Source organism: Tupaia chinensis, unplaced genomic scaffold, assembly GCF_000334495.1.
Source record: "Tupaia chinensis unplaced genomic scaffold, TupChi_1.0 Scaffold000119_2, whole genome shotgun sequence".
NCBI lineage: Eukaryota > Metazoa > Chordata > Mammalia > Scandentia > Tupaiidae > Tupaia > Tupaia belangeri.
In genome coordinates this window covers 84,393-98,168 of record NW_006159586.1, presented here as the reverse complement: position 1 = coordinate 98,168, position 13,776 = coordinate 84,393, and the positions used below count along the sequence as shown (strand labels likewise).

Genomic DNA, 13,776 nt, shown 5'->3' with positions numbered 1-13,776 from the left:
CCTGGGTGGGTAGTGCTTGCTTTCTTTTTTTCTTTCTTTCTCTCTTTCTCTCCTCTCTCTGCTATAAAACATTATAAAAAAAAAAAAAAAAAAAAAAACCTTAAAGCAAACAAATGAACAAAGAAAGCTAAAGATTTCCTCATGGGAGAAAAGTTAACTAAAGTTAAAAAGATTTCTTTTTTTTTTTTTAAGAAATTTTTTTATTCTAACTTTATTTTACTAATATTATTTTAATTTGACCAGAGAGAGACACAGAGAGAGAGAGAGAGAGAGCACACACAAGCCGCCAAATCTGGGACTTTAACTGCTGTCAGCCATGTGGGGGTACAACACCCCTAACCACCACACCACCTACTATTCCCTAAAGTTAAAAAGATTCCTATGCGTGCAAAAAAAAGATAAATAAAGGGAGACTTCATAGAAGAAAACATCTTTGCATAAGTAGATCAGTTAAACAATGCTAAAACATTATTTCACCTGTACTTTCCTACCTAAGCAGGAACACATAAGTACAATGAATTAACATTTAAAATGTACCTCAAGAGGAAGTAGGTAAAGGGAGAATATGCTTCCAGCATATAATTTACCTACATCAACATGTCAATAGGTACAGTACTACAGTAGGAATCCTAAAATTAAATTAAAACAAATAACAATATTCTAGAAAGATCCTGACATGGGGCTTAAAAGGACAATATCTTTAATACTATAAGACACAAAGGTGAAATAACCTTATGTCAAATACATCCTGAAGTAGGGGAAGAAGTTAGGAGCTATACTTCTTCATCTGATGGATAAATTAGCTTTAAAAAAAGAGAAAGAACTTAATAGGAAAAAGTTCTGTAGTAAAGCAGGGCAACAAAAAGAAGAATGAGCTAAAAGGAAGATTAAAGAATGAAAATTCTTTCCTATCAGAACAGGGGAAATGCCATTTAAAAACGGAAAAGAAAAAAGGAAACAGCTGTGCAGACAATACTTTGGGCATAGGATAGAGGATGAGGTGCTAGGGCAGTACTAGTTCAGATAAAAATAGAATAGGCCACTTTTGGGAAAATGGCTCATTGAACTGTTTAGTTCATTCTACATCCTTAACGTTTCAATTTTAACTGAAAAATGTCTTGGAAAGTATAATCAGATCTCACTAGAAAAAGATGTCCTCAATTTATATGCATCTGTATTTCACTCCCAAAGACCACCTATTATATAAGCAACAGAAGAAATGCTGGTGAACGCTTTATTACTTTGCTAGCCAACGAGCAAAATCAGATTAAAGAACAAAGTAATAAAGATACTGTAATATAGCTATTGATCAGAAAAATCACAACTTAATCCTTGTGGTGTGAGAGTAAAGTTTTGCTATGCAGAATACACATAAATTTTTGTTTTGTAGGTACATGTGCATGTCAAATGTTCCAGAAGAGTAAGTCTGAGAGGGCTGTAATTAATTCTTAGGAATATACCTTAAAGTAGGAGTCAGCTGGGACCAAGAGTTGGCATAATGGCTATGTAGCTGGACTCCCATGTAGTCAACTGCAGTTTGAGTCCTGGACCCAGTGGTTTAAACTCACACTGGGTACGGGTACATGTGCATACATGCCCAAGATCCCAAGAGGAGAATGGAGGAGAAGGGATTACGGCGTGGCCATCCCAACTCCCACCCCTGGGGGTGATTTCTTGCTTTCTGTCTCTGTCTCTCTCTGTCTTTCTGGAGAGTACTCATACCCTAAAAAAAAGAAAAAAGAAGTCAGCAAAATTTTTCTGCAAAGGACCAGATAGTAAATACCTTAAGCTTTGCTTATGATCTGCTGAAACTACTCATCTCTGCCACTTAAGTACAAAACAGCCAAAAATGATAAGCAAAATGAACACACATGGTTCTGTTACAATAAAACTTTATTTATGGACATTAAAATTTAAACTTCAGGGCCAGCAGGTGGTGTGGTGGTTAGAGGCGCGTGACTTCCACATGGCCAACCACAGTTCAAGTCCCAGACCTGGCAGCTTGCTTTCTCACTTTCCCTCTCTTTCTCACTCTGTCCCTCTCTGGTCAAATTAAAAATAAATAGATAAATAAAGTTAAACTGAAGGGAGGAAAAGGGTCATAAAATAAACAAATAAATAAACTTTATATCATTTTCACATGTCACAAAATATCATTCTTTGATTTCTTTCCCTCAACCATTTTAAAATGTAAAAACCATTCTTAGTTCCCAGTCCACACCAAAACAGGCAGTAGGCTAGATTTGGCCTGTGGGCCATAGTTTGCTGATCCCTACCTTAAAGAATGCCAAACTTCATAAAAATTAGTTTTGCAATACCACATAGTAATTTGATGTCTTTTGACTTTATTTTAATCCTAAAAAAAAACAAGGCTCCCTTACAGTCATACAAACAACACTAAAAATCGTTAAGAACAGACCAAATAACTTAAAAGTTTGCTCTTCATGAAAGATAGGAAAGGTGCTATAAGAAACTAGCAAAAGAGGTATGATGCAGGACCAGTAGACGGCGTAATGGTTATGTCACTGGATTCCTTCAAGTACTGAACCCTGCAGCTTAAAACTCACTGCCAGGGGAACAGCAGGTGGCGTGGTGGTTAAGGCACTCAACACTTACACATGGCCGACCATGGTTCGAGTCCTGGTCCTGGTGGCTTGCTTTCTCACTTCCCTTCTCTCTCTGTCTCTCTCTCTCTGGTCAAATTAAAATAAATAAATGAATAAATTAAAGAAAAAGTTTTAAAAAACAAAACAAAACAAAAACAACTCACTGTCAGGTGCATGGGTGTGCATGCCCAAAATTCTGAGAGCAGAATAGAGAAGGGATTGCAGTATGGCCATTCCCCTGTGGGTGATTTCTCGCCTTCTCTCTCTGTTGCTCTATCTCTTCGGCGAGCACACGTGCCCTATAGCAAGTATCTCTCTTTAAAAAAAAAAAAAAGAGGTGGGGCAAGCAGGTGGCGTGGTGGTTAATGGCGCTGAACTGACACATGGCCAACTGCAGTTCAAGTCCCGGACCTGGTGGCTTGTTTTCACACTTTCTCTTCCCCTCCCCCATCCCCGTTAAAATAAAAATAAATAGTTAAATAAAATAATTCTTAAAAAAAAAAAAAAGTAAGAGAGGTATGATGTCAGATACATGTTTCCCAATTGTTCACTCCCAAAATATTTCAGGGTGAAGTGAAAGGCAAAGAAGCATGAATATGAGGAGAGAAACGTGATACTTCTTTTAATTATTTTTATTTAAATTTATTTACATATTTTAACTTTACCAGGGAGGGACAGAACAAGAAAGACATACAGAGAGAAAGAGAGAAAGTGAAAAAGCAAGCCACCAGGTCTGAGACTTGAACCGTAGTTGGCCATGTGGGAATCCAGCACCTTTAACACCATGCCACTGTCAGGCTCTGAAATGTGATATACTTCTACCTTACTAGAAAACCCTATCAAGTTATCTAGACATTTGCTTACCAACAAACAAACAAACAAACAAACAAAAACAGCTCTAGTTTACAAGCATGTATGGTAGCGATGTTCTTGGTATGAAGCAATAAGCAACACATTCTGAGGTTCATATCACGTCTAAATAAGAAGTGTTTTGGCTGGACTGGCAGATGGCACAGAGATTAAGCTGGACCCCATGTGCCAACTTGCACAGTTCAAGTCCTGGACCAAGCAGCCTGAAAAACATGCCAGGCACATGTACATGCAGGCCCAAAATCCAGAAAGGAGAGTGGTGAAGAAACTGAGGCATGGCCATCCAGCCTGGGGCAAGAGTGGTACTTTCTCATTTTCCCTCTCTCGCGTTTTTCTTTGGTGAGTGCACACACCCAAGAGTAAAACTAAGAAAAGGGTTTAAGCACCCCCTCCCCAAATAGCTGAGGGATAGTTCTCTCCATTCATGCCAACTATGCCATGAGGTTTTTGGGTTATTGACTTTTTATTAAAATAAAATCCACAACATATCAGAATGTTCCAATTAATACCAACCTTGCATGTTCCTGAACTCCCACAATCTCCACTTCACTATCTGAAGAGGCAATATTAATTTCTTCATTGAGTGGTGCCTTGCCAGCGGATACTTTGTCACTTGCTAGGAATCCTGGATCCAAATGACCTGAGAAAGAAGGGTAGAAAAAACAAGGACTAGTGTGATTTCTTATAGCGGAAACAACTCTGACAGATTTCTCATCCAGGTAATTATAGAAACAAAATAGCCCTATGAGAGCTTGCCACAGAGACACTGTTACCCACTCAAATAAGCTGAGCAGTGTTCTTTTCCATTTAAGTTGGCTTTTAAAAAAAATAAACAGTACGTGCTTGTGGCATGTATTCAAATGACATGGTAGTACAAAAAAAGTATGAATTCAAAGTCTCTCACTTTCTCCTCCTTCTTAGGAGAAAAAGCTTTTAATATTTTGGTAAATATCTATATCTAAATATATGTACATGTAAACTCTATTTTAAAATTAGTATTTTCTAATAATACACTACATTGTATTCTGTTACTGTTTTTTGCATTTAGCTTCAGTCTGTTTTTATATGACTTGCATAACCATCTCGAGAGCAATGGGGTTCCTTACTTCTTATCATTTTATAGGGAAAAAAATCTAAACCAGAAAAGTACAAAGGCATAACTGGAATGTAATCATTAATATCATATTTATACCGGAGTGCTCTGTAAAAGATTAAATATTTTTCTCTCTAAAGGAATCCAATTTTGACAAAATCAAGACTCAAAACTACATCTTAAAGGGAAGGCTAGAGGTAGAACAAAGTTTTGGTTCTAACCAACTGAAACATAAGCAGTACATGTAGACAGCTCTCGTTAAACAGAAATAAACCACCTACTCCAGAAAGGTGACACGGCCTGTGGCATGGGGGCATATAAGGACTTTGTCCGGAAGGGTCTTCATAAAGCATATCTTATATGTGATAAAACACATTCTCCAACATCATAGAAAACATAAGCTTCATAGAATCCTTTCTCCATAGAAACCAGCAGGGGGGCATAATGGTTACGTTGCTGGATTCCCACATAGTTGACCACAGTTTGAGTCCTGGACCTGGCAGCTTAAAATTCATGCCTGGTACGTGTGCACACATGCCCAAAATCCCAGGAGGAGAATGAAGAAGGGATTGCGGTGTGGCTATCCAACCTTGAGGGTGATTTTTCGCTTTCTGTCTCTCTTGCAAGTACATGCATCTTATAGCAAAAAAAAAAAAAAAAAAAAAAAAAAAAAAAAAGAAAAGAAAAGAAAAGAAAAGAAAAGGAAAAAACTCTCAAAACAAAAATTTATTTCTCAATAAAGGCTCATAAGCAGGCCAGTCAGTGGCAAGGTGGTTAAGGCAGCTGGAACCCACATGACTGACTATGTGGTTCAAGTTCCAATCCCAACAGTTTGGAAAGCACTCCAAGCATGTTTGTCTGTGTGTCCAAAATCCCAAGAGGAGAATGGAAGTGAAGGGACTGTGATATGAACAAGAAAACACCAAGAGGGTATTTTCTCAGCACCCTCCCCTTGCCTTGTGAGTGCATGCTCCCTGTAGCAAGTTTTAAAAGAAAGAAAAGAGGCTAATGGCATAGCATCAAAGTACATGGCTCTAAAAACAAGTCTTATTAAGAGTCCAAATAATTCAGTCCATGTACCGACTCTTGAATGTTCGGACTTGGATGAAGTTTAGGATACCTAGGAGTTAACTTCAGAAAAACAAATCATTGTAATGGGTACAAATTTTCATTCTTTAAAGGGTATTTTATTTAAATATACTGCCATCTGACACAAAATTATTTCTCCATATTTAAAATAAATATTCATGACATCTCATATAAATAAGGCCAATGTAAATAAAACAAAGTTTTATACACACAACTTTCCCTCTCCCCTCCCTTCACTCACTCCAGTGCTTCAAAGTCACTGAGTAATCTTACTTTTTCATATTCCTATCAACTTTTAGTGTAACCCTCTTGGAAAGCTACAGACCATTTCAAAGTAAACTTACAGTTTTTACGCACTCTAATCCTGTAAAACCCATCCCTGAAAATCTACCCTAAAGGAAAAGATTTCAAATAAGCAAAATGCTGTGATGTCCAAAGATAGTCACTCTGCAGAAACTTGGGGAAATATATACATAACATACAAAGTATCATATATAACATTATAAAAACAGGAGTGCCGTTAAAAGCTGTAAAAAGCAAACAACTTTGAATATGATTATGGGTCTTTCTCGCAATTCTTTAATATTTTTACCTTTTTTTTTTTTTTGAGAGGTTTCTCAACATGACAAGAGATTGGGATTGTATTATAATCTGCATGAGTTTCTAATCCAGATAGGTCCCTATGTGATGCTGGCAGTGGGCATCTGTCTTCAAATCATACAAGCTGGTGACTATTACCAGACAAAACCCAATTTCGTTCAATCTAGGGTGGTTGCTTAAATGGCATTTGATTACATATAGGTTTGGTAAATCCAGAGTCTTGCTCTGAACCCTAATCCGTAAATTGTGGTCAAATCTTTTATCTAATTTCTACTTCCATGTTTTATTAATAGTTATGACTATCAACATGCACACTGTTTCAACCATACTACTACTGAGAGGAACACAAATTGACAGTCTATCTTTTCAAGTCTTCAACTTGTCCATATTCAGTAAATCAGCCTTTATTGTCTACTTCATCTGTTTGTTCTTATAAGTACTTTTTTATGACAAGCTCTATGCTGTGTTGGGACTGCCATGAGGAACAAGGCAAGACATAGTGTCCACTCTCAATGAATCTACGATATATTCAGAGATACTAAAAGCAGTCCCCTGCACTATGGCCTGAAAATTGCTACAAAGGGGAGGTAAAGAGTAGCCTAGAAAGGGCCAACAGGTGGCGAGGTGGTTAAAGCACTGGATTCCCACATGGCTGACCATGGTTCAAATCCTGGACCTGGAGGCTTAGTCACTCCAGGTACCTGTGTGCTTGAAGTCCTGAGAGAATGAAGAAGCAACTGTGGTATGACCATTCCCCTTGGGAAGTAATGCCTCACTTTCCCTTTCTCTGTCTCTTTGTCTCTCTCTACTGCAAGCACCTGAGCCCTATGGCAAAAGCCTCTAAAAAATAGAGAGAGAGAGAAGAGGAAAAAAAAAAAAAGAGTAGCATAGGAACATGTAGAAAAGGCACATTTCCCAGACACAACGGTGAACAGGGAAACTGAGCTCTCAGGGAACAACAGGCATAGGCAAGGTAAAGTAGCAGAGGAATATTCTGTTGCCCTTTGGGGGTATAAAAGTTTGGTGAAATGTTAAAACAGAGAAATGAAGGACAAGGCTGGCAAAATTAGCATAGGTGAGAGAGAGTAAGGAGTCTATGCTTGACCTTGGGAAGTAGGAAGCCCCTAAAGAATTTCAGCAGAGCATTCACATAAGTGATCTCATTTTGAATTTTAAAGAATTTCCTTTAGAAGTGTAGGAATGAAACTGATGGCAGGACATGAAATACTGAAGGCAAGGAATCTAGTTAGATTCCAGCAGTTTTCTGGCTGAGAAATGAGTGTGGCTGAACTAGGGAAGAGACAAAATGGAGAATGTTATGTAGGGAGGGAAAGAAGTGTTGCAAACTGGGCAGATGAAAGAGCACAGAAAGCCAAAAATGGTGCTAAAGCTTCTGACTTAGGTAACTAAACAGCTACCATGTCATCAGGCACCAAAGAAAGCTACAGGTCACTGCTAAGGACATGATGACAATGTGCTTTGGGGATGGCCAGTAGGAAGCTGGAGAAATAGTCCTAAAGCTCAACTCATGAGTCAAGACAGGAAGTGCAGACTGGACTAGTCCTCAGCAGCAGTGGGAAGATAAAGGTCTTCCAGAAGAGTGAAGGGGCTAGAACAGAACCCTGAATAACTAAGGTATTAGAACACTCATAACTAAGAGATGAAAAAGGTACCCACAAAGGAAAGTGACAGATAGAAAGAAAACCACAGATGTGAAACCATGGACACCAAACAGCACTTTTAGGAAAAAGTACTTGAAAATGCCCACCTGGGAGATCAGGCTGGATTGTAAACTTTTTATAGCCAAAATTACAGTCAAAATTATTTGTCTAATAAAGTAAAAGCAGTATATAAATAATTTGCTTCTGGACTCATAATGAATGAATAAATTTAGAAGAATATGAAATACTGGTGATGGGTATCTTGTTTTTCTTAAGACAGTTCAAAATAAAAGCATAGTAACTTTTCATTTTCCCCCTTTTTAAAAAAAAAGAAAAAAGGTAGAATGATGGTATTTCCAGCTCTGAAATGAGGCTATGAAAGGTGGAAGGGTCAGGATAGAGTACTAACTCAGGCTATTCAGAGCTACTGATGACTGAGACATTGCATAAAATATTCCTAGCAAAAACATCAAAACAGAACGATGGTTACGGAACTGGCACAGATATTCAGAATGAACTTAATTCAGTTGTATTCTTATTGTTTGCCATTAATCACTATTGTTTAAGAGCATTAAATAACCATGGAAGAAGAGTTTGATTATAGCGACTGTCTTACAATCTGCCTTTTTAATTTCGTTTAATTCGATTATTCTTATTTTTAGGACCACAAGAAGCTGGGACTGGGCTCTGAGTCTATCACAGTGGTTTTAAGTGTCTCTTGAGGCTCAGACCCCTGGCTTCTTGGTAATTAGGCATGAACAGTTTTGAGGTGGTTGTTAGTATAAAGTATTCATGACAACAGGACTTGAAAGTGGAGCGAGAGGCTAAAAGCCAGGCACCAGTAATCGAGTGAAACTGTGATGGAGTCAAAATAACAGTGGAGGGACCAGCAGGTGGCGTGGTGGTTAAGGTGCTGGACACTCCCAAATGGCCAACCACAGTTCGAGTCCTGGACCTAGTGGCTTGCTTTCTCACTTTCCCTCTCTGTCTCTGATTAAATTAAAATAAATGAATGAATAAATAAAATATAAAGAATTTTAAAAAAATGACAGTGGAAGTGTAACCCCCTGGGAGACAGAGGCTGCTGGTATTGGTACATAAGGATGGAACAGTCATTCAAAAGTGATCCTGATCCCCAAATCGGAAGTTAGGAGCAGCTTTTCCTTCAGAGAACTACAGAAAAGGCAGCATTTTCAGGAAAGTCCATTTTCCAAGATGAGGCAGAGAAAAATTCAATGCAGTTTACCACAGAGCTGGCATTGCAGAAAGCAGTAGAAAAGTTGTAGGAGGGTGAGCAGCAGGTGGCTGGAATAAAGAAGAATTTAACAGAAGAGGGGATAAAATGGGAGCCTAAGGATGATTCCAGGGGCTTATAGTTTGTGGATAACTAAGAAGACGAAGACAGTGTTTTGACTTCTCACAACCACTGGCTTTCCTTTGCACCTCTCCTTCTGCTGTCTCCATCTCTACTGGGGACTTTTCTACACTAATACAGCTGACTGCAGTTAAAATCCTGGCCCTGGTGGCTTAAAAAACATGGTATGTGCATGTGTATGTATGTCCTAAATCCTGACAGGATGGAAAAATAGAAAAGACTGTAATATGACCATGCCCATCCCACGGCGGGGGGGTGGGGTCGGGTTCTCTCTCTCTCTCTTTCTCTCTCTCTCTGGTAAGTGAACACATGAATACACCCCCTCTCTGTCAAAACAAAAAAAAAAGAGTAATAAAATTGCAATCCAGCCCTGCTGGCATTTAGTATTGTTCAAAATCCGTATTAGTTGAAAATCAGTCTAAAACAAGAGACTTGAGGAAGTAATGGGGGTGCTAAATACAAACTTTCTGGTAAATGTTAAAAACTCCTGGGAACCAGCAGTTAGAGTAATGGCTATGTTGCTGGACTCCCACGTAGTCGACCGCGGTTCGTGTCCCGGACCCAGTGGCTTAAAACTCACGCCAGGCGCGTGTGCGTGCGTGCCCAAGATCCCGAGAGGAGAATGGAGGAGAAGGGATTGCGGCGTGACCATCCCCCCGGGGGGTGATTTCTCGCTTTCTGTCTCTATGTCTCTCTCTGTCTGTCTGGTGAGCGCACACGCCCTGTAGCAAAAATCTCTTAAAAAAAAAAAAAAATCCTAGACTTGGGGCCAGCTATTGGTGTGATGATTAAGGCATTAGATGACCACATGGCTGACTGCAGTTCTAGTCCCAGACCTGGCAGCTTGCTTTCTCACTTTCCCTCTTTCTCTCTGTCCCTCAGGTGAATTTAAAAAATTATAATGATAATAAAATAAAAAATAAAGAATTCTTTTAAAAAATCCTAGAGTAATGACATGAGACTTTTGCCACATCCTGCCACAGCCATTAGACAAAATATGCCACACAGATGATAAGTCAGCTGAGACCCACATTAAGTCTATAAAATGTTAGGATTTATGCAAGACAGGCATTCAGAGATGCCTCCCTCTTCCCTCTTCTTCAGGGCCCAGATGATCAGTCCTTTTCTTCCATGTACCCCTCTCGGTATGCCACACATACCTATGGCAGCTCCTGCACAGAGCCTGACACTCTCCAGCCTTTGGGCTGCTCCTATCCCATCCCAACCCTTGATCTCACAGGAATTCAAAGCTGCAGAGTGCCTCAAGCACACGCAAACATAAGCCAAAGATGATATGATGTTCTACAAATAACATCAGTGGTAGTAATCTTTTACATTTCTAAGACAAGAATAAACCCTATAGAGAAAAAGATAAATACCAAAATTATTATGTATTAAAATAAAAATAAAACAGAACATAACACACACACATACACACACATATATATATAATTTTTTTGAGAGAGAGATTTTTGCTATAGGGTACATGCACTCACTAGAGACAGAAAGCGAGAAATCACTCCCAGGGGTAGGAGGGGTGGAGGGAGGATGGCCACACCTCAATCCCTTCTCCTCCAGTCTCCTCTCAGGATTTTGGGCATGCACACAAACACACCCAGTGTGAGTTTCAAGTCGCTGGGTCCAAGACTTAAACCACAGTTGGCCACATGGGAATCCAGCACCTTAACCACTACGCCTCCTGCTGGTCCCCAGACTCTTATACTTAGCTCTTGTGGGAGTGAACTGTCTTTGTACAGGTCTTTGCCCGTGTAGAACTTTGGAAAGATAACTTCTTTCACTCTATGAAGAAATTCCTTATTTTTGTCTACCCATTACAGACCTTCTCAACACATGTCTAAGTAACATTAGCATTAAAAAAAGGAAAGAGAAAAGTACATAGTAACTATATTATCACAGCAGTTTCTTTTCATTTTTAAAAGAAATAATGTAGCTACTTTTAAAACTGTAACTACTGGGTAAGAACTAGGCTGGGAATATTTGAAGAAGAAGGAGAAAGTATTACATACTGGATGACCGCGGCATGCTAGATATAGTGTGAAAGGATCAGTATTTTAACCACTACTCACCTCACTTTAAAGCAAATTATTACTTTGTGTTTACTTCTTTTAACAAGAATATTAAAGATAACCTTAAAAATTAGGAGGAGAGGTCGGAAATCTAAAATCTTCACTGAATATGAAGCAGGTAAACAAGAGGAACATGATCTACCTCTTTTATAAGATTGGTCGATTGTCTTTAAAGTACTAGTAATAGAAACATGGCCACTCTATACTGAGGAAAAAAAAAAAAAAAAAAAAAACAAGATTGGTCTCTCTGTTCTGCTATTATGCTTGTGTTACTGTCAAATCAAGATTGCCATCCCTAGTTTAAGGATGAGGAAAATACTCACAACTGATGGAAAAAAAGGAAGTATATTTACAATTTCCCAGGGGGAAAAATTTCTAGATAAACTGAGTTGGCCACAATTAAGCTTTCCATTATCAAGAGTACCTCAGACTTCCCCCCTTTTTTGTGTCCCAACTACATTTATGTGTATAGTGAGCTATTCTAGCAATTAAAATAACTGAACCATTTTCAGATACACTAGTACAGTTTCCTAAACATGCTGGAGACAAAAGTAACATAGGAGCTATTAAGAAGAGATTCTCGTGCCCTATTTCAGACTTACTTGTAGAACCTTTACAAAGAAACCTAGGAGTGAATTTTTATAACCACCCTGGGTAATTTCTATGCTCAGGCAAAACACAAGAATGATCATCTGACTAATACTACAAATGCAAATGAGTATAAATTCTATTAACATCTTGCTGTCACACTGTACATCTGGTTCAAAGACTAAGTTCCCACTATGACAATTACATCAAGACATTAAATTTTATTATTATTCAAATATCTGAACTGTCAGATATGGGGTAAAAAAGACTGAAATTAAAAAAAAAAGAGCCAATAAATAGCTTCATAAGAAAATGTCATGAGGACCTGTTGAACAGTGGTGATTACATCCTACTACATATAAAACTTACACATAATTTATGGACCAATAATATCCATGTCCTCTCTCTATATTATAGCCTAAAAAAAAGATATACATATACCAAGAGGCACACACAAAATATGTCAAAGGCAGCATCATGTAAAACAGCACCATAAATGCAAAAAAAAAAAAAAGAGTAAATTGTGATGTATTCATGTAATGGAATACTAAATAGGAGAGGAAAATGAATGAACCAAAACCACACTTAAGAACAAAGCTTAAAAAAAAAAGCTCAAAAAAAGCTGAACTAAAAAATCAAGTTATAAGTTACTCCCTTCAATGAGATACCGATTAGTTTTAAAATTTCCTTGTTTAGGGAACCAGCAGTTAGTGTAATGGCTATGTCGCTGGACTCCCACGTAGTCGACCATGGTTCGCGTCCTGGACCCAGTGGCTAAGAAATCACGCAGGGTGTGTGTGCGTGCATGCCCAAGATCCCGAGAGGAGAATGGAGGAGAAGGGATTATAGCGTGACCATCCCCCCTGGGGGGTGATTTCTCGCTTTCTGTCTCTATGTCTCTATCTGGCGAGCGCACGCGCCCTATAGTGAAAAACTCTCATAAAAAAAAAAAAATTTCCTTGTTTACAGACACATAACAAATACAGTAAAAATGTATTTTTAAAAATACATAGGAATACAAAACATTAAGTACCAGATTTAGAGCACCCTTGGAGTGGAGAGTAGAAAAGAATAAAATTCGCTTTCTGTCTCTATGTCTCTATCTGGCGAGCGCACGCGCCCTATAGTGAAAAACTCTCATAAAAAAAAAAAAATTTCCTTGTTTACAGACACATAACAAATACAGTAAAAATGTATTTTTAAAAATACATAGGAATACAAAACATTAAGTACCAGATTTAGAGCACCCTTGGAGTGGAGAGTAGAAAAGAATAAAATCACAGGTGTTTTAGAGCACCCTTGGAGTGGAGAGTAGAAAATTATAGAGTATAAAGTCACAGGTGTTTCCTTCTTCACATACTTTTACCATGCTTTATTTGTTAAGAAAAATAACAGAAGAAACCCAATTGTGATGTTTTAACTACTCAAACTAACGATTACTTGAATCTAAAAACATGAATGCTATTCCTGATACTAGTAACTTTTTTATTTTAAAACCTCAAACTTTGTATAGTCAGGTTAAATTATATGAAACTGGTGAATTTGTTGAAGCTTAAAAAGTCAAATATTAATAATACTATATGGTGGGGCTGGCAGGTGAGATTGTTGTCAGGGAGCTGGACTCCCACATGCTCAACCACAGTTCGAGTCCTGGACCTGGGAGCTTGCTGTCTCACTTTCCCTCTCTGTCATCAAATTAAATAATAATAAATAAAATTTATTTTAAGAAATACCATATGGTTCAACCTAATATTAAGAATTCTCTAGGGATCAGCAGATGGCATAATGGTTACATTGCTGGACTGCC

The 13,776-nt window shown here is 38.2% G+C and overlaps 1 protein-coding gene across 2 annotated transcripts in view; it reads right to left on the bottom strand.

The window, feature by feature from the left end:
- ARK2N (arkadia (RNF111) N-terminal like PKA signaling regulator 2N) overlaps positions 1–13,776 on the bottom strand; it is a 98,357-nt gene that overhangs the window by 14,261 nt on the left and 70,320 nt on the right. For both annotated transcript variants that reach the window (XM_006144415.3, XM_006144416.3), the window contains one exon: positions 3,990–4,116. In XM_006144415.3, coding sequence (XP_006144477.1) covers positions 3,990–4,116 — 127 coding nt within the window. The remainder of the gene's footprint in view (positions 1–3,989; positions 4,117–13,776) is intronic.